The 22712-nt window shown below is 43.3% G+C and overlaps 1 protein-coding gene across 2 annotated transcripts; it reads right to left on the reverse strand.

Annotated features, from left to right (window-relative positions):
* Positions 1 to 5222: 5222 nt before the first annotated feature.
* LOC100146395 (zinc finger protein 709) lies at positions 5223 to 22215 on the reverse strand. 2 transcript variants are annotated; one of them, XM_070274055.1, is made up of 4 exons: positions 22041 to 22215; positions 10015 to 10141; positions 9749 to 9809; positions 5223 to 9355 (listed from the first exon to the last, which is right to left on the reverse strand). In XM_070274055.1, exons 1-4 carry the CDS (start codon positions 22041 to 22043, stop codon positions 7459 to 7461), a joined length of 2088 nt encoding a protein of 695 aa, XP_070130156.1. In that variant the 5' UTR covers positions 22044 to 22215; the 3' UTR covers positions 5223 to 7458. The 2 variants fall into 2 exon arrangements, with proteins under 2 accessions (XP_070130156.1, XP_070130157.1); XM_070274056.1 differs by having other exon boundaries at positions 10015 to 10795.
* Positions 22216 to 22712: the final 497 nt, after the last annotated feature.

Consider the following 22712-nt stretch of genomic DNA (forward strand, 5'->3'; position numbering starts at 1 on the left):
TAATCCAAAATACTTTCTAAAGAGAACAGGCAAAGGGGGAGCTTGTTCATGTGCCTTGTGCAAAGGACCACAGGCTGGACATTTAACATGTGTAGGTTTAGAGGCTTCAGGATTTACAGCTCTTATACTCCCATCTGCAGACACAAAAAGCAAAGGGGCACGTGTCAACCTTCATAACTTGTTTACCATCTTGATCCTGACAGGGTGAGCAGGTGTCTACAGCTGACTGAGAGTCAAATGTCGAAAATGAGGTCAGTGTCTTTATTAGTGTTCACTCCTGAGGTTGGTTGACTGAATGATGCCACTATTCAAATAAATTTGATTTGAATATTAATTAAACAGCTATGTGAAAACTGCAAACATATTATATTTAAGATGACAAAGCCTCAAAAAAAATTTGAAGAGTCATTCAATGTGTGGAGGGATCCAGGAACGTGTAAGTACGGTTCCAGAACCCTGTTCAAATGTTTAAGTGATATTATCCTTTTAATCTCTTGTCTCATTTGTTGTGTTATTGGTGGCACCTTCTTACCCACATACCACAGGCAGCCCTCGTAGGGGAAGAGAGCTCTCCCTGGATGGGTAATAAGTACTTTAAAGCCAACTGGTCAGCAGCTACCACGGATGCCAGGCGGTTTTCCTTCAGGGAAAACATCTCAAACACTAGCTGTCTCCTACACGAATTTTGAGTGTTTTGGACATTTCCTGATTGGCAGGAAGGATGTTTGTTGAATGACGTCATGTGTGCCCAGGTCAGTAACAGTAACTCCCATGACAATGAGCACGTGAGTACAAATGGTAGGAAAACAGCACATCTGTATGTGATGAGCCACAGGGGTTTTGAAGGAGGTGCCCCAAATGAAGTATTGACACGCAGGGCACACAGACCACAGGCGATGTGAGGGGAAGACTTGGCAGTGGGATACGACAGTGGTGGCCAGGGAGCACTGTTACAATAAACCAGAGACCTGTAGGAGTAACCGTTCTGGCAGGAATGTCCAGCAGGGAAAGGCCTCTATTTATCAGTTGCCACTGAGCCGGACGATAACAACAAAGCAATGAGCCCCGAAGACTGGGATTGAGTCTAATCAATGCCTCCAACAGCAGGAAGGCCCATTGAGAAGAAAGCAAATTGGCCTGAGGAGGCCATTAGACCATCCTAGGAGGGGTGTAGCCTGCGGTGGTAGAAGAGGGAAAATGTCCACTGAACAACTTATTTGAGAGCCCAGTGTTTCCTCTTTTCAGAATTGAGATGATAATGTCAATAATTGAGAGCATCTTGGCGACTCCTTGCATTTTGGCTTCAGCAGGGTAATGTATGATGGCATGAGTAATTTGTCATATCAAGTTCTACCATGGTCTGAGCACAGCAAGGAGTCCAGGGGAGGGGGTGACAGACCTACCAAGTCTACTTGCCATCAGCTGGAGGGACCCCTTCCTCATCCTGCCAGGTGTGTCCATTGATGATATTACCAGTGACTTGCTTTTTCACATCAGGTTCACTGGTCCATCACTGGGTTAACCATGGCAGAGGAGGGAAATCACTTGAATTTTGCCTAGACTCTTAAGATAGAGGTCTGTAAGTGGTTTCACATTATGTGGGACCATAAGGCCAAGGTTAATACCATCTGGTCTGAGGTGTTGATATGTCTCTCAGAAATTCAAGTCAATTTATCACCCTGAGCAATAAATATCACCCACTGCAGTCTGAGGTTTAATACGGGCAGAGTAAGGAGCGGCCAGATTTGTAGTTGGGCATTTGAGAGGCAAGATAGTCCCGGAATTCTTAAGACATAGTGGGCAACACTGGATAAGCAGTTGGTGCTATTCGTGGCACCACACAGCTAGATCATGGGTAACGGCCCAGGATCTGTAAAAATGTACAGACGGGTTGGATTCTGGGCTAAGAAAGTTTCTATTCCTAACATGACTGCTGTTTGCCTTATCACTCTGAGGCTTCAGTCCATTCTTTGATCAAGGATGGCCTGTGTGATGTAGCGACAGAAGGCAGCATCTCTGCAGTGCACTCTGGCCGGTGTGGTGGTGCACACTGTCTGTAAAGTTTATGAACACCCTAGTCACGCATGAGCTCCTAAGTGACTCTCCAAGCGGCCAATGTATCTAAAATGGAAATGATCTCCTCAGAATGGATCACATCAGAGTACGGAACACTCCTGACTGCTCATGGGATACTCCACAGGAGCAATGTTTGACTCCATGCTGTAAATACCCATCTCTTCAATAAGGAGGCTTTTGTTAGAAAGCCTGCGAGGGCCTGCATTCAGGACCCAAGGCAAAATGGGAAGCTGGCTTGGAGCATCATCCACTCAGGCCATGGAAGGGCCTCCATTTTCATAAAGACTCTGTCAGTTGCCAGCAGTAGCATCTCTAATTGTGTGCAGCACCCGGTGAAGAGAATAGTTCTGGTACAAGAATGTCTTGGGTAATTTATGTCCACCATGGGGGTCTATAGACGCTTGGATGCTCAATGAGAGGCTGCTAAGGCATCTTTGAGAAGGACTGTGGGGAGGGGGACACTAATGGAATGTTATTTCAAAGATTCCACAGCCTTTTGTTTCCCAATTCAACGTACCTCAATTTCTAAGTGTCGAGTGAATAACTAAGCAAGCAGATCTGATAAATTTGAGATGGCTGAGTCACTGTGGGTAACAGAATGTGCCCATGACATGGTTTCTACCACTGCTTCTGTCACGCTCTCAGCTCAGTCCCCTCCTGTTGCCTCAGAGAAAATGTACAGTGAGACATGTGTGGATCTCTAAAGATTTTTCCAAGTCAGCAGGCACAGAGTAGGCTTGAGTTGGGAAATGAAGAGCTGGCAATGGCCTATGGATGGCACCAAAAACAACTGATGCTAATGCACATGGACGAGGATGTCCCCAGGCAGATTCTGCTTGGGATACTTTGTTTATGTTTCTGACCTCAGAATTTCCAAAGATCTGTCCACGAACCTGATTTAAACTCAAAGACAAAGTCTGGGAGCCCTCTCACTTCACTCTTAGTTAAGAGCCTGAGCTGAGGGCAGGTGCAACCCTAGAAGGTGTTTTTTAAAATTGAGACAGGGGTGCAAGAAAGGCCCGTTGAGGACTGAGTCCTTCATCTCAGTCCTGCAATCTTCCTAGGAAGGATCCCACAGTGGTGCCAACGTTTGACGACATAAAAATCAAGGTTCAGGAGACCTTGACATTCTTCTGGCATATGAAAGCAATTATATTTTTCATTTTCTATATATAAAACACATATATAAAATACTTAACTGCCCTCATGAGTTTTCAGAAATGTTAGGAATATTGCCATTAAAGATGAAAAGATCCCATCACCTCAAAAAAACAATCCTGTGGTGTCCATTTGAATGAAACCCAATTCATAATTTACTTTTAAAAAAAAAGGGAAAACATTCTGTTCCCTTTGCTGTTTTACACCTTGAAGCTATTATTGCTCTTCCCCAATTTTCCACGCCATGTGCTGGACGTCTAAGCATGTAGAAAGGAAACCTGTGATCAGCCACCTGGGCTCTGGGGCTTTCTGGATCATTGAAATTAAAGACTCCCAGCCACTCCTGTGATGAAAAGATGTTGAAAATTTCCCATTTCTCCTCTTACACTCGATTAGGATGTTACTAAAAATCATACCTTCGCTCTCCAGCTCACTCAATTATTCCTGGGATGGTTGCCTCTAACGACCCAGAGCTCTTTGTGCTGTTTCCATGGGGAGATGACAGTGGACTCACAGAGATGTCACTCTACTCATAGAACTCACTCAGGATGAGCTAGAACAGGGCAGGTGAAGGCAACTGTCTCTCTAAGTGGGAGGAACTCCATGGTTTACTGGGGTGTATGTTGCACACTCCAGTCTGTAGAGCAGCAAAATGGAAAGGCCAAATACGCTAACATGTTAAATATTTAATGGTAATGTAAAAATCCTCTCAAATGACATTAAAAACAAAGACACCACAAATACCTGTGGCTTAGATCAATAGGAAGTCTCAAGTCCCAGATAATAATGACATCCTCCCTCACTCCTACCCTCATAGAAAAGATATAAACAGACCTCAGCCTATTAGCTCAATGCTATTTTTCACTTTTCTTCAAAGGACTTATTTGTATTCTATAAAACAAAGCTTCACTGTGTCCATCACTTCTGCTTTTCCACAAACATGGGGGAACCAGGACTGCCAGACCGCCAGAACTTGTGTGTTTCATGCTCTGTATGCAGATCCTACTGTGTCTCAGCTCTGCTACAGTGTGTACACTGACTCCACACTGCATGGCTTGTGGGGGACGCTGAAACGCTACCAGCAAGAGCACAGTCTTGGAGAAGGAAAGGCTTCAGATTCGCACAGTGGTCCTATTTCCCTGCCTGGGTTTCACTGTCTCACAATTTACCTAAACTAAAAGGCCTCAGCTGAGTCTAAAGGAGATATTGAAAATATTATGTAGGATTCTAAGAAGAGAAGTTATGTATTTCAATGAGGTACTTCACAGTAAACAGGGTCTAATTCACCATAGGAAATACATCGGTGTTTTGACTATAAGTAGGGAAGGCAAAGCTGTTCCAGAGGACCAGGAGCTGGCTGCATCCACTGCAAGGCCAAGTCTTACTCTGCTGAAGAGAAAAGTGTCCGACAGCTTGTTCATTATAAGTACAGTTTCCAAGATGAAACTAACAGTATTTTGTGACCACAGGGGTAAAAATGATAAAGGATAAAACTCTAGATCATAAAAATGGCCATTTTCCTCCTTCTTACAAAAACGACTGACTGGAACTTCTTAAAAATTAACCTACCTTCACTACGTTGTTTTTGCCTTCTGGAAAACAATGATTCGGTTCACAGAAAAAAAGTTTACAGAAGTTAGAATTAAGTACACCTCCTCACATCATAGAATACAGAAAATAACCTGCCTCCTTGAATAGCAGTCAAATCCACAAATGCAGGCCAAATCTTGTAAGAAGTCCTTTGAGCACCATTACTGTTACACCTCAAGGTCCTTTAGGTCTGTGGTCATTCTTACTAGAATTCCTTACACCCCTCTCTGACTGCAGGTGCAATCCTGAAGGTCATCAGAAGAGGGTACTGAAGGAAAACATGGTGGTTAATTTTTGGGTTAAAAATGAATGAGAAATTATTTTCATGACAAAAGTTACACTGTAAAAGAATAAGAAATACAGTTTGCCTCATGAAGAAACACCTGAATTGTTCCACACACGATAAAACTGACTCAAAACGTTTAATGATTACATGAAGAACCTTGCAAAGTACATCTGAAAATCCATAATCAAAAATCGCTATTAACATAGTCTGTAAAAATGAAATCCACAATAATATTAACATAGGATGCACTGGAACAGTTGATAAAATATATCAATGAAACAACTACAGAAGTGTTCATTTCCCAAACAGATGGACATACTTTTATTGCCATACACTCAAAGGTCGTTGACAACACATTGGGGGAATACGTTCAAGCTACGAGTAACAAGAAACACACACAGTCTTCCCAACATGAGAAAGGTGATTGTTCTCACATGGGAGAACTGGGTCAAGGCAGCTGCTGCACAAGGCAGCAGAGAAACAAACTAGCAGGTGCTTCTTTTTACATCCCATTGTAGATGCCATAGTGAAGCAGGAAAACGTGCTCACTAGCACTACGAACAGCAAAGGTGTTTCCTATACACACTGGACTTTACTCAATTATCATCTGGAGAACAGGGGAATCAGAGAATACTCCCAGCACAAAGGTCTGAATTGGCTTCCTGGTTGACACGAGGCCTTCCAGAAAGATCCTACCTTGAATGGATCTTTGATGTGAAACTGGTGGAGAATGCATCTCTAACAAAATGGAAATCAACTAATTCTTGGTGGTTTCCACAATACTCTTGACAAGAAGGGCAAAGAATCCAGAAAAAGGGATGGAAGATGGTGTCCTTGAAGCTCCTATGTAACTATCTCCCTCCCTGGGTGATGGCTCGAAAATCGGCCTAAGGCCTTGTGTGCTTCTGCCTTCCAAATGTCATGCAAGTAAGGCCATTGTGGAATTCCAACAAGCAACCATCAAGGGGACACATTCTTAAAGATCTAGCTCTTCAGATTACCCTCACTGACATAATGCAGTACAGGGGTGATGTGTCCAGCTCTAGATTTTGTTGCCCTGCCACAGGCCTCTACTTAATTCAAAGTCTATTCACCAAATACCAGTCAGAAGGAAGGACAAACAGCAAAGGCACAAAAGGGAAAATAAGAATTCACAGGAAGTACACTCTTGGATAAACTGGCCACACATAAATTTTTTCCCAACTGTTTAACAGTACAGAAAATAAAAACAGGCTCCTCCACCCACCACCCCCAAAAAGAAGCTTTCTCTGAAACATGTACAATATGTACAATGGATGAGGCACATGCAGCAACTGTAATACAAGGCCAGTAAGAAAATCACAACAAATACAAACTGTCATGTTTCAATACCGCCTTCACACAGAACAATTAAAACATTATTTAAAAAACTAAAGATAAAAAATTAACTGACTTAAGGGAAATGCACTACCTATGAATCTTATTTACTATTTATGAAGGATGACTAGCAGAATCATCTCACCTCAATATTCATTTCTGAAGTAATTAATAGAAATCCACAGTCTAATGTTGCACTTTAAGAAAGGCTTGACAAATACAATATATTTACCACTTGGATAGCGACTCTTTCCTGTTGAAAGTTTTCTAGAATCTCATGTACAAATTAATTTCCATGAAGCTTTCTCATATGACTTATGTTTACATTTCTTTTTGGTGGGAGTTTCACATAGAAGGGTGTAGGCCAACTGAAGTCTTTCTCATGCTCTGAACATTCAAGACGTTTTGATCCAATGAATCCTTTCTGCCTTCAAGAAAGAACTGGGATGAGAAAAGTCCCAACTTGTTTATATCTACCTGGTTTTACCTCTAGTGTGCGTTCGTGCATATCCTCAAACGTTTGCATGGGAAGTAAAGCCTTTCTCACGTTCCTCACATTCATAGGCTTTCTCTCCAGTGTGACTTCTTAAAAGCACTCAAAGATATTTGGAAGCAGTGAAGGCTTTGCTGCATTCTTTACATTCATAGGGCTTCTCTCCAGTGTGAGTTCTTTCATGTTTTCGAAGAGAACTGGAACAAGTGAATGCTTTACTGCAGTTTTTACATTCATAGGGTTTCTCTCCTGTATGAGCTCTGTCATGTACTGAAAGAGAACTGGTAGAACTGAAGGCTTTATGACATATTTTACATTCAAAGGGTTTCTCTCCAGTGTGAGTTCTTCCATGTCTTTGAAGAGAAGTGGAAGAAGAGAATGCTTTACTGCAGATTTTACATTCATAGGATTTCCCTCTTGTGTGTGTTCTTTCATGTTTTGAAAGAGAACTGGTAGAAATGCAGGCTTTACCACATATTTTACATTCAAAAGGTTTTTCTCAACTATGACTTCTTTCATGGACTCGAAGATAACTGGAACAAGCGAATGCTTTACTGCATTTTTTACATTCAAAGGGTTTCTCTCCAGTATGAGTTCTTTCATGAACTCGAAGATAACGGGAACAAGTGAATGCTTTAATGCATCTTTTACATTTGTAGGGTTTCTCTCCAGTATGAGTTCTTTCATGTCTGTGAAGAGAACTGGAAGAAGTGAATGCTTTACTGCACGTCTTACATTCATAGGGTTTCTCTCCAGTATGAATTCTCTCATGTCTGTGAAGATAACGGGAACAAGTGAATGCTTTACTGCATTTTTTACATTCAAAGGGTTTCTCTCCAGTATGACTTCTTTCATGAACTTGAAGATAACGGGAACAAGTGAATGCTTTAGTGCATCTTTTACATTTGTAGGGTTTCTCTCCAGTATGAGTTCTTTCATGTCTGTGAAGACAACTGGAAAAAGTGAATGCTTTACTGCATGTTTTACATTCATAGGGTTTCTCTCCAGTATGAATTCTTTCATGTCTGTGAAGAGAACCGGAAGAAGTGAATGCTTTACTGCATTTTTTACATTCATAGGATTTCTCTCCAGTATGAATTATTTTATGGATGTGAAGAGAACTGGAAGAAGTGAATGCTTTACTGCATTTCTTACATTCATACAGTTTCTCTCCAGTATGAATTCTTTCATGTCTTTGAAGATAACGGGAATAAGCGAATGCTTTACTGCATTTTTTACATTCATAGGGTTTCTCTCCAGTATGAATTCTTTCATGTCTGTGAAGAGAACTGGAAAAAGTGAATGCTTTACTGCATTTTTTACATTCATAGGATTTCTGTCCAGTATGAATTCTTTTATGTATGTGAAGAGAACTGGAAGAAGAGAATGCTTTACTGCATTTTTTACATTCATAGGATTTCTGTCCAGTATGAATTCTTTTATGTATGTGAAGAGAACTGGAAGAAGAGAATGCTTTACTGCATTTCTTACATTCATACGGTTTCTCTCCAGTATGAATTCTTTCATGTCTGTGAAGATAACGCGAACAAGTGAATGCTTTACTGCATTTTTTACATTCATAGGGTTTCTCTCCACTATGAGTTCTTTCATGGATTCGAAGATGACCGGAAGAAGTGAATGCTTTACTGCACTTCTTACATTCATAGGGTTTGTCTCCAGTATGAATTCTTTCATGAAGTCGAAGATGACTGGAAGAAGTAAATGCTTTACTGCATGTTTTACATTCATAGGGTTTCTCTCCAGTATGAGTTCTTTCATGAACTTGAAGAGAACTGGAAGAAGTGAATGCTTTACTGCACTTCTTACATTCATAGGGTTTCTCTCCAGTATGAGTTCTTTCATGAACTTGAAGAGAACTGGAAGAAGTGAATGCTTTACTGCACTTCTTACATTCATAGGGTTTCTCTCCAGTATGAATTCTTTCATGAAGTCGAAGATGACTGGAACAAGTAAATGCTTTACTGCATTTGTTACATTCATACGGTTTCTCTCCAGTATGAATTCTTTCATGTACTTGTAGAGAACTGGAAGAAGTGAATGCTTTACTGCATTTTTTACATTCATAGGGTTTCTCTCCACTATGAGTTCTTTCATGTGGTCGAAGCAAAGCAAGATAAGTGAAGGCTTTCCCACATTTCTTACATTTATATGGCTTCTCTCCATATTTTTGATACTCATATGTTTTATGTTCAGTGTGACATCTAATGTGTGTTTTGAGGGATGAATGATGCATGAAGACTCTTCCACATGCACTGCATCCCCATGGTTTAGCTCCTGTAGTTTTCTTGTTCTCACTGAGATTTGGAAGAAGGCTGAAGTTTTCTCCACATTGACTACCTTCTTCACTTTCACAGAGTCTCCCTACCCTGTGCTTTCTGTAAAAATGAGAAGCATATTTTTAATGATTTCTCTATTAATGATTTTATACTTCTTATGTTTATTATGATTGATAGGAAATGTTTATGCTTTCTTCCTTCTGTGAATTCTCTGAAATTAAATATACTGAATTTTCTGAAAGAGGACTTCACCCTTGTTATTTTCCAAACAGCGATATTGATAGATAAGGTTCACTAATACTATTTCTAAGTGAAATATTTTGCAAAAATTGAACCTCTACATCACATTTCAGAAAGTATATTTGGTGAAAATTTTCTAAGAATAGCTAAATTTGAAGCAAGAGTTATCTGTTTTGTTTGTTCTATTTTTAAACAATTTCTTAACATACAAGAATTCTCACATGAGACAGAGCTTTCTATTGTGTGACTCACCTTACTTTTCTCCCCTGGTCTTTGCAGTGATCTTCAAGATCACAATCTTCCCATGTTATTCCTGAAATGCAGATCCAGAAAGTTTATTCCAAATATTAGAAATTAGACAAAAATTTCTAGATTCTAAGTCTATGATAATCTATGGCCATTTCTACTTTATTTACTAACAACCTCCCCTTTCCACATTCTACATCTTAGAACACTGATGATGGGCAAGAACCACTTGTTCTTTCATTGATGATGTGAAGGAATGTCCTCATTCTTACCTACTGAGGCCAGGTGTCTGAAGGTTTCCCACATCACATCTCTGTAGAGTTTCTTCTGTGAGGGATCCAGTAAAGCCCACTCCTCTGGGGTGAAGTTCACAGCCACGTCCTCAATGGTCACTGAGTCCTAAAACACCACAAATGTGTGTAGAGTAGCATACATGAGCCTGACAGCACTGGGGATCTACACTGCAATTCTAGGAAGGTTAGACGGGATTCTATTCTCTCCAAACATTTATTCTATGTGTGATCATCACAAGCTCCCTCTTTTCTGTACACAATGCTCATCAATTTAACAATATTGTGAACACATGGAAATACACATTTTCACTGTGATCACATTCCATCCGATTTCTCTCTAAGAACAAGTTCCAGAACATGTTGGGAAATGACTCAAATGCTATACAAATGAAACAAATATCACTTGTGGACCAATGATTCTTCATAAGAAAAGTTCTTTCATCTTCTTCCATATTACCCACAGGTTACAGCACTCCATGAGGCAGAGGGTGAAATCTATGGGATGTTTCAGTGAATAAAAACATAGTGAACGGAGCCGGCCCGGTGGTGCAGCAGTTAAGTTCATATGTTCTGCTTCTCGCGGCCCGGGGTTCACCAGTTCGGATCCAGGGTGCAGACATGGCACCACTTGGCACGCACAGCTGTGGTAGGCATCCCACATATAAAGTAGAGGAAGATGGGCACGGATGTTAGCTCAGGGCCAGGCTTCCTCAGCAAAAAGAGGAGGACTGGCAGTAGTTAGCTCAGGGCTAATATGCCTCTAAAAAAAAAAAAAGAAAAAAAAACAGTGAAGAACTGAAAGCTTTTTGATCTGATCCAATCAGCAAACTGAGAGTCCAGGAGACCTGTGAAATCACACTTTGACCAAGCCCAGCTGCCAACATTGTCCTAAACTACTCCAGGCCATTACAGGTAAGCAGATACAGCTGCCTGAATGTAAATATTCTCGTGGTGAAACACTGCTTTTCACTTGTGTAATATGTATCATAGACTCAGTTCTACCTTTCTCACTCTGGAAGATTTGATAGGGCTGGAATTATTATGAACTGATGGCTCAGGCACAAAGAAGAAGCCATGAAAACTTAGACCATAAGATCACTATGCTTATGGGCCTCCTAGCTACTTCTCACCAATTTTAGCACACATTGTGAGATAATAATGTGCCACAAGAGTTCTTTCTGGTCAAATGCTAACAGTGTACCAGAGCTTGGCTCCCCTTGAGGAGTAGGTAAAGAGCTGCAGATTGGGGCTAGCCCCGTGGCTGAGTGGTTAAGTTCGCGCACTCCACTTTGGAAACCCAGGGTTTCACTGGTTTGGATCCTGGGTGCGGACATGGCACCGCTCATTAGGCCATACTGAGGCGGCATCCCACATAGCACAACCAAAGGCACTCACAACTACAATATACCACTATGTCCTGGGGGATCTGGGGAGAAAAAGCAGAAAGAAACCCACAGGTGGATTGGCAACCATTGTTAGCTCAGGTGGCAATCTTTAGGAATAAAACAAAATAGCTGCAGATTGCAAGGGAGTTCCTTGAAGTCCACAAGGGTTTGATGTTAAATTTGCCCATGATTATAAAATACATGAAGGATTTAACAGTGGGTTCCCCCCAAAGAACATAAAATTTCCTTTGTCCAACATCAAGAGGAAGTGTTTCCTGAACAGTCACTCTGGATGATGCCCTGCTGACTTCTGATCCTGCGCCTAAGGAGCTTAGAAGCTGTCATTCTTGATCTCACAGGAAGAAAATGAACAACCCTTCTTAGATCCAGGAGAGCCTTGAGGTCCCAGGACAAACCAGAGTCTCCAAACTTGGGAAAGACAAAAAAAAAAAGATGGCATTTTGAAATATGCCCCACATATTCTGTTCTTAATAAGGCCTGTTCTAAAGAAAAAAAAAAATCTATTTCCCCAGAGTCTAATGCAAGGGCAAAAATAACAAAAAAGACAGAACACAATTTCCACAAAGCCTAGGACAAGCCTTTGTAAATGAAGGCTTAAAATACAGATAGTGGGAAAACCTGAAGGAAAAGAGAGAGACAGAAGAAAACATCAAGTAATAATCACCAAATTACTCTAAAATTAATGATAGCCAGCACACTGTCCATCCAGGAAGCTCATGGAACACTAAACACGATAAAGTACAAAAGTGCACACCCAAGGGTATCACACTGAAACTAGAGAAACATCACAGACAGAGAATGTGTGGAAAAGTGCCAGAGAAGAAACACACCTTCAACAGAAAGAAACAAAGATTTGAATTAAATTGGACCACTTCTCAAAAACCATGCAACAACAGCAGAGGAGACTGAAAGAATTAGAGTGTTCAAAATAAAACTCACTTGCCTAGAATTCGGTCAAGGAAAATTATCCTTCAGTACAAAGAAGAAATAAGGACTTTCTGAGACAAAATTTGAGGAAATTTGTCCCAAGTACACATACTTAGAATGAAATTGTTGGAAAGTTTATCAGAAAGAATGTAAATGATAAAGGTAGGGGATTAGAAGAAGAAAAGATGAGGGGACATATCTTTTATGTTTCTTATAATTAATACAACAGACGACACTTTATTTAAACTACTGTCAGGAAGAATGAACTTGGTAATGAGAAGCTAATGGACAAGTGACATAAATGACAGCAATGTCACAAGACATAGGGAAAGGAAAATTGGGGACAGTGTGTTAAGAGGTACTTGCACACAGTGAAGTGGCACAGTGTTACTTGGCAGAGGGGTGGGTTAGTTGTAAATGTATGCTGAAATCTCAAGGGCAACAACAAAAATGTGTCTTTTAAAAAATGTGTAAGTGATATGTTAAGAGAGGGGAAAAAAAGAATTACAGGAAATGCTCAATTTTAACCAGAGAAGGTCTCAAAAAGGTAGAAGACAAAAACAAACAAGGGTAGAAATGGAAAAACTAAAATTTTGGTAAATATTAATCCAACTGAATCATTAACCACTTTAATCATCAATGGTCTCATTACAACGGAAAGACACAGTAACAGAGTTCAAAAAATTCCACTGTATGCTGTCTACAAGAAACCCACTCTATGTATAAAGTCAGAGGGAGATGAAGGGTAAAGGGATGGAGAAAAACAGACCATGCCAACACGAATCCAAAGGAAGCGGCCAGAGGAATAGACATCATAGACAATGCAGATTTCAAACTGAGGAAGATGCAGAGATAGAGGGGCAGTAGGTACTGCTAAAGGGGCCTATTCTCTGAGAAGGCACAGCAACGCTGCAAGCATGTACCTTAGCAAAGAATAAAAAGAAGAGCAAGTTAAACCCAAAGCAAGCACAATAAAAGAAATAATAAAATAAGAAAGGAAATGAATGTCATTGTGCGAAATCAATGGAGAAAATGAAAAGAAAGCAGCTGCTTGTTTCACAAGACCAATAAAATTGAGAAACATGCACTCAAGATAAAGGGAAGAAGGACGACAGAAATTACTAACATCGGAAAGGAGGGGAAATGAACATAAAATAAGATTTGAGAAAATGTAACATCTATTTATGATAAACCAGTAATAGAGGAGAACTTCCACTTCTTAAGAAAGAACATCTTCACAAATCCTGTAGCTGAATTTTTGGTGTTTGTTCCATATGATATGACTGTCCCTATGCAACAACTGGAAGAACTCACAATGACAGAAACGACTCCTGGGATTAATAAGAGAGTACAGCAAGTTTGCTTTCCTTCTAGACCCACACGAATAGAGTCAACTGAGCTTTGACAAAGAAGGAAAGGAGATTCAAATGAAAAAGCAAGTATTTTAAACAAACAGTAGGAGAACTAATGGATATCCACGTGCAAATACACACACACAAAACAAATGGAGACAGGCCTCACACTTTTCATGAAAATTAAGTCAAAACACATCACAGATCTAAATGTAAATTGCCAAAGGAATAAGCTCCTACAAGATAACACAGAAGAAAATCTGGATGACCTTGTGTTTGTTGATGAATTTTCAGAGAGAAAACCAAAAAGCAAGGGCCACAAAAGAAAAAACCAAAAATTTTACAATTTTAAGTCAAATGAAAAACTCCTCCTCTGAAAAAGATGGTGTAAAGAGAAGATCAACACAATTCAGAGTAAGAGAGAATCTCTGTAAAACATTTATTGGATGAATGATTGGTATCTGAAATATGCAAAGAATTCTTAAACTGTAATAGAGGAAAAACATGCAATTAAAAAATGGGCAAAAGATCTGCAGACAGCTCACTGAAGGAGAGATCTAGATGGGAAATAAGCAATATGAAACATGCTCCACATCAAATGTCATTAGGAAACTGCAAAGAAAACAACAGTGGGCAGCAGTAAACACTTATGAAATGGGTAAAAGTCAAAATATTCAGAACAGCAAATATCAGTGAAGATGCAAAGCTACAGGGAATCCTAGTTCATCGCAGGGGAAACGGGATTTGGAACACCGGGATTTGCAAGACCGGAACCTCCTTTCAGAATAAGATACACTGTCACTACATAGAGTAAGAGCCAGCAATCACGCTCCGTGGTATTTTTCCAAATGAGCTGAAACCTTATGTTCGCATAAAACCTACGTAAGAATGTTTAGAAGCACTTTATTCATAATTGGCAAGAGTTAGAATTTTCAACAAGATGTCCTTCAAGTATCAAACAGTCAACCAGTGGTGCATCCAAACAATGAAACGTCGTCCAATGATAAAAAGAAATGAGGTATCAAGCCATGGAAACACATGGAGGAACCTTAAAAGACGTTTATTAAGTAAACAAGCCAATGTGACAAGGCTATGTAGTGTATGATTCCAAGTATATGACATTCTGGAAAAGACAACAGTATGAGGCACTAGAAACATCTTTACGTGGGAAGGATTTGGAGGTTGGAGGGAGGGATGAGTCAATAGGTGGAGAACAGAGGAGTTTCACGGAAGCAAAACTACACTCCATGATACAGAAATGATGGGGACACGTCATTACACATTTGCGAAAACCCACAGAGCGTGTAACACACAGAGTCAATGCTAATGTGCACCGTGCACTGTAATGTGTCCACATGGGCTTGGAAATTCTAAGAAATGTACCACAGTGATACCCGATGTGAAAAAGTGCAAACTGTGCGGATGCAGAGAGAGGGGTTATGTGGAAATGCTAAATTCTAACCAATTTTCCTGTGAACCTAAAACTGCTCTAAAAAAATGCAGTCTTTTAAAAAAAGGATGAAGACAGACATTACAAGTCAGCCCTTTTTTACTGAAACAGGACACCTCTCATTCAACTGACTTCAAGTTACGTTTTTTTCAAGATTGGCCCTGAGCTAACATCTGTTGCCAATCTTTTCTTCTTCTTCTTCTGCCAAAAGCCCCCAATACACGGTTGTATATTCTAGTCGTAGGTCATTCTAGTTGTGCAACAACTTCAACATATTTCAATAAGCCAGTCTGTGCTCTAGGAGCCTGAGACCCACAGGGGAGGGGAAACTTCCATCGGATGCCTTGTTGGGGAGCACAGCACTGGATCCTCTGAGAAGTGCCATGGTCACTGTCAGTAGTGGCAGAAGCCCAAGGTGGATGACGAGTGTCCTGGTGTTGTAGAACTATTAGTGTACATACAAGTGTGACTCTGACTTCTATTTTGGGGATCTCTGAGTCAAGAGGCTGCCAGAATTCTTTTACAACAAAGGGGCAAGACACTGGTTGCTTTATAGAGTTTCAGGTGCCTGGGCTTAAGTTGGGTTGAATGAATCTCTTCACTGGGCCAAACTCAGACTGTGGTTGGTCCACTATAACCCAGAGGGTTGCGATCTTTGCTGCAACAGGTACAGGTCTGGGAGCAGTGGCAGAGTGACTTAGGGGCCCTGGGGAGCCCTCTGGAATCTTGCTTCCTACTGGCTGCACTCTCCTGGCCCTTCTTTCTCTCTGAAATAATTGCTCTTGAAGGAGTGACCATCGGATGGGCTCAGCTCAGTGACAGGGTACAATCATCCTCATAACCACAGACTCCCCCTAATGTCAAGGTGACTCCAGCCTCAGTCTCTCCTTCACTCTCAACACACAGACAGATGCCACCCAAGACACTGACAGAACATCACATTAAGGAGGGCCGGGTTCCCAGACTCCTGCCCACAGAGGACAGGAATTTCCAAAACTGCCAACTCAGTGTCCTCTGCAGTTAAAACCTGGGCTTGGTGGGGTCAACAGTGCAACACAGGGCAGCACGGCGCCCAGGAGGAGCTGCCCAGCAAACAGCAGCCCACAGTGCAGGAGCCTCCAGGCTTTCTCATCAGCCCATCCAGGGAAGAAGGCCCAGGGGAAATGGAGGGCGAGGCTTAAGTGTTCAGTCATCAAACATCATCAGTACCAAACCCTGGCCACTCATTAGACGAACAAACCTGAGGGACAAAAATAGGCATTCACACTAGCTGCTTTTTATATAAAGAAACACTAACAGGATGATGAAGCAGTGAGCAAAACTGATCATTGAAGAGTGGCTGGAGTAAGAGCAGGAGTGGGGCAAGACATGTGGGCAGGAAGTTGTCTTAAGTTACTGCCCTCTCTTACAAATTTTTTAAACATTCCCATGCAGGGAGCAGCCCGGTGGCCCAGTGCTTAAGAGCTCACGTTCCGCTACAGTGGCCCGGGGTTCGCCGCTTCAGAACCCGGATGCAGACATGGCACCGCCTGGCACGGCATGCTTTTGTAGGCGTCCCACATATAAAGTGGAAGGAGATGGGCACGGATGTTAGATCAGGGCCAGCCTTTCTCAGCGAAAAGAGGAGGATTGGCAGTAGGTAGCTCAGGGCTAATCTTCCTCAAAAAAAAGAAAAAACATTCCCATGTATTCTTCACTTGAAATAAGGGGAGAGCAGGGCAGGCCCAGTGGCACAGCAGTTGAGTCCACATGCTCCGCTTTGGCAGCCTGGGATTTGCCAGTTTGGATCCTGATCATGGACCTATGCACTGCTTGTCAAGCCATGCTGTGGCAGGTAACCCACATATAAAATGGAGGAAGATGGGCACGGATATTAGCTCAGGGCCAATTTTCCTCAAAAATAAAATCAAATAAGTAGAGGCATTTAAATATGCCATATTTTCCTATGTTTGATCATTACTTTTAAATAACTTTTAGTTTTAACATTTCTACATAGGAAACCATTTCAAGATTTAATTCTTTAAACACTAATGGTCATAAAACTGTACACCACAAAAAATTTACCAATCTCTTTCTAACAAAAAAGACAACGGGCATTCTTGTTTCTGCCTCCACTATATCTACCCTGGGAATATTTTTAGGAAGGAGTAGCATATTACCCTACCTTAGGGGTTTGCAATTAAGTCCTGAAATAAACTAGGAATTCCAAAGTTTTACACAAGCTCTGACCTGATTCCTCATATCAATGAAAAGAGAAATTAAAGTGCCTTTTCCCACATCCATTAAAATAGAATTCAGGGACTGGCCCAGTGGCATAGTGGTTAAGTTCAATTTGCTCTGCTTCAGTGCTCTGGGGTTCGTGTGTTTGGATCTCAGGTGTGGACCCAGCACCCCTCATCAAGCCAGGCTGTGGCAGCATCCCACATAAAATGGAGGAAGATGGGCACAGACGGTACCTCAGCGACAATCTTCCTCTCACACACACACACAAACAATAAGAAAATAAATAAAATTCATTTGCCTTAGGAATAGTATAGTCTTTTAAATGTCAAAGCTCTCTAGGGACATGGACACACAAAACTGATGTAAACATGGAAAATGCACCTGACAAATAAAAATGGCAAGTAATAGGGGATATTGGAGTACACAAGGAAGCCATTTTGGGTAAACCTAATTCGGCCTGACCTCCTCTTTCCAAAAGGGCCTGACTGTGGCCGTTGAGCATGCATTGTACATCTGCTTTAGATATTCCCCATGGCAAGAACAAAGGCCCTTGAGATAAAGGTGCAACTTCTCTTCCCCTCCCAACATTGGCATTTCTTTAAGGATTAAGCATCTTTCCTTAGACTAGGAACTGATTGCTTGTGGTGCCCGCCTGTGACTGCCCAGCTCAAGACAATAGACTTGCCTCGTGCTACACCCTCCGAAGATAGCAGACCACTACCTGCTGTGTCCATCAAGTGCTGTGCCAGACAGGGCAATCTTGTGACTGTTGTGGGAGGGACATTTCAATCATATGTGAAACACCCTCTTTGAGGGTATATAATCACCCTGTGTTCCCCCACTTCTTTGCAGTACTCTGTTCCTTTGTGGAAAGACTCTCCCGGGTTATAATCCTCAGATTTCAGCTCAGAATAAACTCACCCAAATTTTCATTTATAGATTGGTTATTTTCGTCAACACACCTGAGAACTGAAATACACCCATCTCACCTCTTGAGGTTCTCTTGTCTAAATGGAAGAAAATTGTTTCCACAATTGTCTTGCCTTGCTCACATCGTATCTCTGACATTAATTTCCAAAGCCAGGTGCAAATGGAAACTAGAATCAGAGGATCTCAATCTTCAACTAATCAAGGTATCCGAGGACAGAAACAGGAATATTCCAATCAGCTCATAGAAGCAGGCTGCTGGCCTGCAGTTCACAAGGAAAACCACACTCAGAAAGGGACCATATTCCCAGACTGGAGGTGTAGACTCTCGCCACTGAGACAGAACCCCTGGAGAGGGTCAGTCCCTGGGGAAGGATGGGGGGGGGGACACCTGAGCAGCAACAGGGATGAACTCTGGGAGCCCCGCAAACCCTCCCTCTCCTGTGAGCATGGAAGCACTGCCTCCCTCAGACTTCCACTCTCACACGTGAGGAAACTCTCAGCCGCATTCAGTTCAAGCTTCTGACACACATCAACTCCAAATTCATGAACTCTTTGTCCACAGGACAGAACACCCGATCTTCACAGATTTCCTCACTGTGCAGATTACACTCTCAGTGCACCTACAGTGTGGGTGCAAAACTCAAACGATGTCTAAAATGTCCAGGCATAAGAACCACAACCACAACCTCAGACAGGGCATCACTCCCCACCCCATGAGCACGTGCACCCCCAGCTGTCCAGGGCTCTGCAGCTCCTCTCAGGAGAAAGGCTCCTTCCATGGGGGTGTGAGCAGTAGGACACCTGCAGGGGGAGGCTCCCCAGGAAGGACAACTGGGCCTGCAAGGCCTTCCCTCTGCAGGGTCAAGGGGGCCTTAGCTTGAGTCTTGGACTGAGGGCCTCTGCTCCCCACTGGAGATGCTTTGGAACAGCATTGTTATTTTAAATCAAACAAGCCCAGTGTTGGAATAATCCAGCAAAATCACTTAAACCCAGTCCTTCCATGGAAAATAGGGAAGAAAAGTACAAGGTGTTTCTACCACTTCAACTAGAAACCCTCAAATATCTATTCCATTCAGCAAAATAATGTCAGTTGATTATTAGTGTTACTGAGCGAGGGGTCGCCACCTGATGCGCACAGAAGCTGAGACCACGGCACACCAGGCTTTGAAAGAAGGAACAGTTGATCCATTGGCAAGGAGACAGGAGGACAGGCTCTCGACTCCGTCTCCCTCATCCAAAGCATGGGCTGAGGCTTAAGGGAGCAGGGAGGGCCGGCTGGGATGCAAAGACCTGACAGGGTGAGGTTAGACTCGCAGATCAAAACTTTCTCTTGCGCACAGGCTCCTGGCTGGCCCCCTCCTGTGGCAAAGAGTTTTAAGGTCCTGTTGTTAAGATGGGCTTAGCGATGGGAGGCTGGGAGGAAACGCACCATAAACAAGGGTGAAGTTGTCATGCAGATTCAACTCCTTGCCTTCTCCACTGGTAAGAGTTTCTAGAGATCTAGAGTCATCCTGCCCTTCCTGGCACAGAGAGAGGAAGTCACCCTTACAAAGGGACCTTTCTCTTAGAATGTAAATTTCCCTTACAAAAGAGTAACTTCTAGGTTTCTGAGATTTGCGTGTGTCTGCTGCTTTTTTAACAATCACCAGCTCAAAATAGCACTTATGCCAAAGACGCACGCTTTGGGATGACAACTCTGTTCCTGGTCCTGTGGTGACATTATTTCCATCACAAGACATCACACTTGAACGCTTGTGGTCAGCATGTCTAAGCCCTGGAATTTCATTTGAAAACATCCACAAGTAAAGAACAGATCTCAGAAACTTACTACACATGCTCAGGTGAAGACAGAGTGAAACAAGTATTCTTAACAAATGGAATGTAACAAACGAATACTATATTTTGCCTGAAATTCACCTCTTTGTTGCCTGTTTAGAACTATTTTATAGTGTCTTCCAAGGTCTGTTCAGTAAATGTATTTACCCTTATTGAAAAACCGAGACTTAAATAAGTGAATAATTTTTTCTCATTCACAAATGGGGGGTGGGCGGATGCCAATGGGACCGATCACCCACGACATTTTTTCAACAGGAACCTCCACCCAAAGCACTTCCCATAGGATGTCTGGGCACAGATGATCCCTGGGGAGAGGCACAAGGATTTCCTGCAATGAGGTTCCAGATGATTATTCTCTGCTTTCCTCTCATGTACAATATCTACATGATGAGGATCCAGGCTGCCCCAGGGAAAGAAGCCCAAGGCGTCCTGCCCTGCATACCAATCTGTATCATCCTCCGGGAAGCACAGGACATCGTGACCTGATCCGATCTGATTCTTATCTAAAGGTACAGGACCACCCAATAACCAAACCCACCTGCACTAGCCTTTTTAATGACTTTTTTGTTTTGGAAGATTAGCCCTGAGCTAACATCTGCTGCCAATCCTCCTCTTTTTTGCTGAGGAACACTGGCCCTGAGCTAACATCTGTGCCCATCATCCTCTATATGTGGGATGCTGCCACAGCATGTCTTGCCAAGTGGTGCCATGTCTGCACCTGGATCCAAACAGGGAAACCCCAGGCCCCAGAAGCAGAACGTGAGAACTTAACTGCTGTACCATGGGCCGGCCCCACAACTTTTTTACATGATCTTTCCTTTGTCTTCTAAAGAAATAACTCACATACCTAGGCCTTATAAGTTTAGCCCTGCCCTCAATCCATTGCAGCTCTTACTGCCAATGGGTCCTGTCCCCACCCTATTCTCTGAATAAAGGAGCACTACTGCCAGACCTTGAGAGTCCAAGGAATCTTTCTTTCGACTTCTCTGCTCCTGGAGACCGCATCACACAGACAAATCTAATCTGTAACATAGAGCCATCCTGGGCTCCCGGGTGGCCCTGTGGTTAAATTCGCGTGCTCCGCTTCAGTGGCCCAGGGTTTCCAGAGTTCGAATCCTGGCACCACTCATCAGGCCATGCTGAGGCGGCGTCCCACATGCCACAACTACAAGTACTCACAACTAAAATATACAACTATGGGGGGGGTGGAGCTTTGGGTAGAAAAAGGAAAAATAAAATCTTACAAAAAAAAAAATAGAGCCATCCATGGCTCTGGGGGATAATGATAAACGGTTAACATATTGGGTCTGGTTGAAACGCGCCATGGAGGACCAAGTGTTGATAAGCATCCTGTGAATGAAAGAGGGGAAGTGGCTTTGGGAGGGCAGGCAGGCATATGAAAATTTACGGATTTACTGTCAGTCCCAGGAAGAGCAGCCCGTGGGGACAGGACTGCGGATTTGAGACCCGGCTCCCCAAATATATGGAAAATTCAGAGAAAACAGGTGCCCCCTGCGAAGAAAGGAGGCCCTGGGGACCCAGAGACCACAGTCCCTCCGCGCACGGACCCCGGAGACCGAGGTCCCACTGTCCTGCGGGCCCACGCGCGGGCCCCGCACCGACTGGGACACGCGGGGCTGCGGGCGCACAGCGGCCCAGAGACGCTCCGGCCCCAGTCGCCGCGCGCAGGGACCACAGGACGCCCGGGGCCCGGCTGCCGGCCCCGCCACCACTCTGCGGCCTGAGGGGCCTGAGGGCCAAGCGGCGCCACCGCGGACTCAGGGCAGCAGACCCCGGAAGGGACCGCGAGAGGCCGGGCCCGCCCCGCCGCTTCCCACCAGCCCCGCCTGCCGTGTCCTCGCCCCGGGGCCGCACACTCACCATTTCCAGGGCTCCTGGGTCCCCCGAGTCCTTCCTACGATCCCCAGAGCCAGTGCAGGTCACAGTGCGACAGAGGTTCTGCTACAGCCACCAGAACCCTTAAGGCAGACAACAGCTCACCTGCAGCGCGGCAGCAGCGGAAGCCACCTTCACAGGAAGTCCAGTGCATGGCCCCACCCTCCTGCCCCAGAGCCTCCCCTCATTGGACAATCCCAAATGACCCGCCCCCTCATGCCAGAGTGACAGCAGGTGGGAGGCTGCAGGATTCAGCCAAACCCGCCTAGGCTGCGGGCTGGAGCCAGACTCACCTGGCACATTTGCGTTGAAACGGAACTTTTTCCTGGCCTGGGGCTGCCTCTATTGTTTCCACCCAGCTCTTTGTGAACTCAGGAGTCCAGGTGTGCAGGGGGAAGTACTGACTGAGTTTCAAATGGCCCAAGTACAGACTGATGCAGGTTCGGCGAGCAGAGGAGTCCGAAGAAGGATTTCTTGTACTCTCAAGGTCTAGCAGTAGTGCTCTTTTATTCAGAGAATAGTATGGAATAGCATGGGGACAGGACCCATGGCCAGTAAAGAGCTGCTGCCTGGGGACAGGACCCACGGGCAGCAAGAGCTGCTGCAGAATGTTGAGGGTTGGAGCTAAACTTAAGGTATAGGTATGTGAGTTGTCTC

The sequence above is a fragment of the Equus caballus genome, chromosome 7, assembly GCF_041296265.1.
Source record: "Equus caballus isolate H_3958 breed thoroughbred chromosome 7, TB-T2T, whole genome shotgun sequence".
Classification (NCBI taxonomy): domain Eukaryota; kingdom Metazoa; phylum Chordata; class Mammalia; order Perissodactyla; family Equidae; genus Equus; species Equus caballus.

Bases quoted from the DNA above. Each gene is read 5' to 3' on its own strand.
- LOC100146395 (XM_070274055.1), bottom strand. The intron at 9,810-10,014 runs GTAAGAATGAGG...TCTGCATTTCAG, and splicing joins CAGACACCTGGCCTCAGTAG to GAATAACATGGGAAGATTGT. The intron at 9,356-9,748 runs GTGAGTCACACA...TCATTTTTACAG, and splicing joins GACCAGGGGAGAAAAGTAAG to AAAGCACAGGGTAGGGAGAC.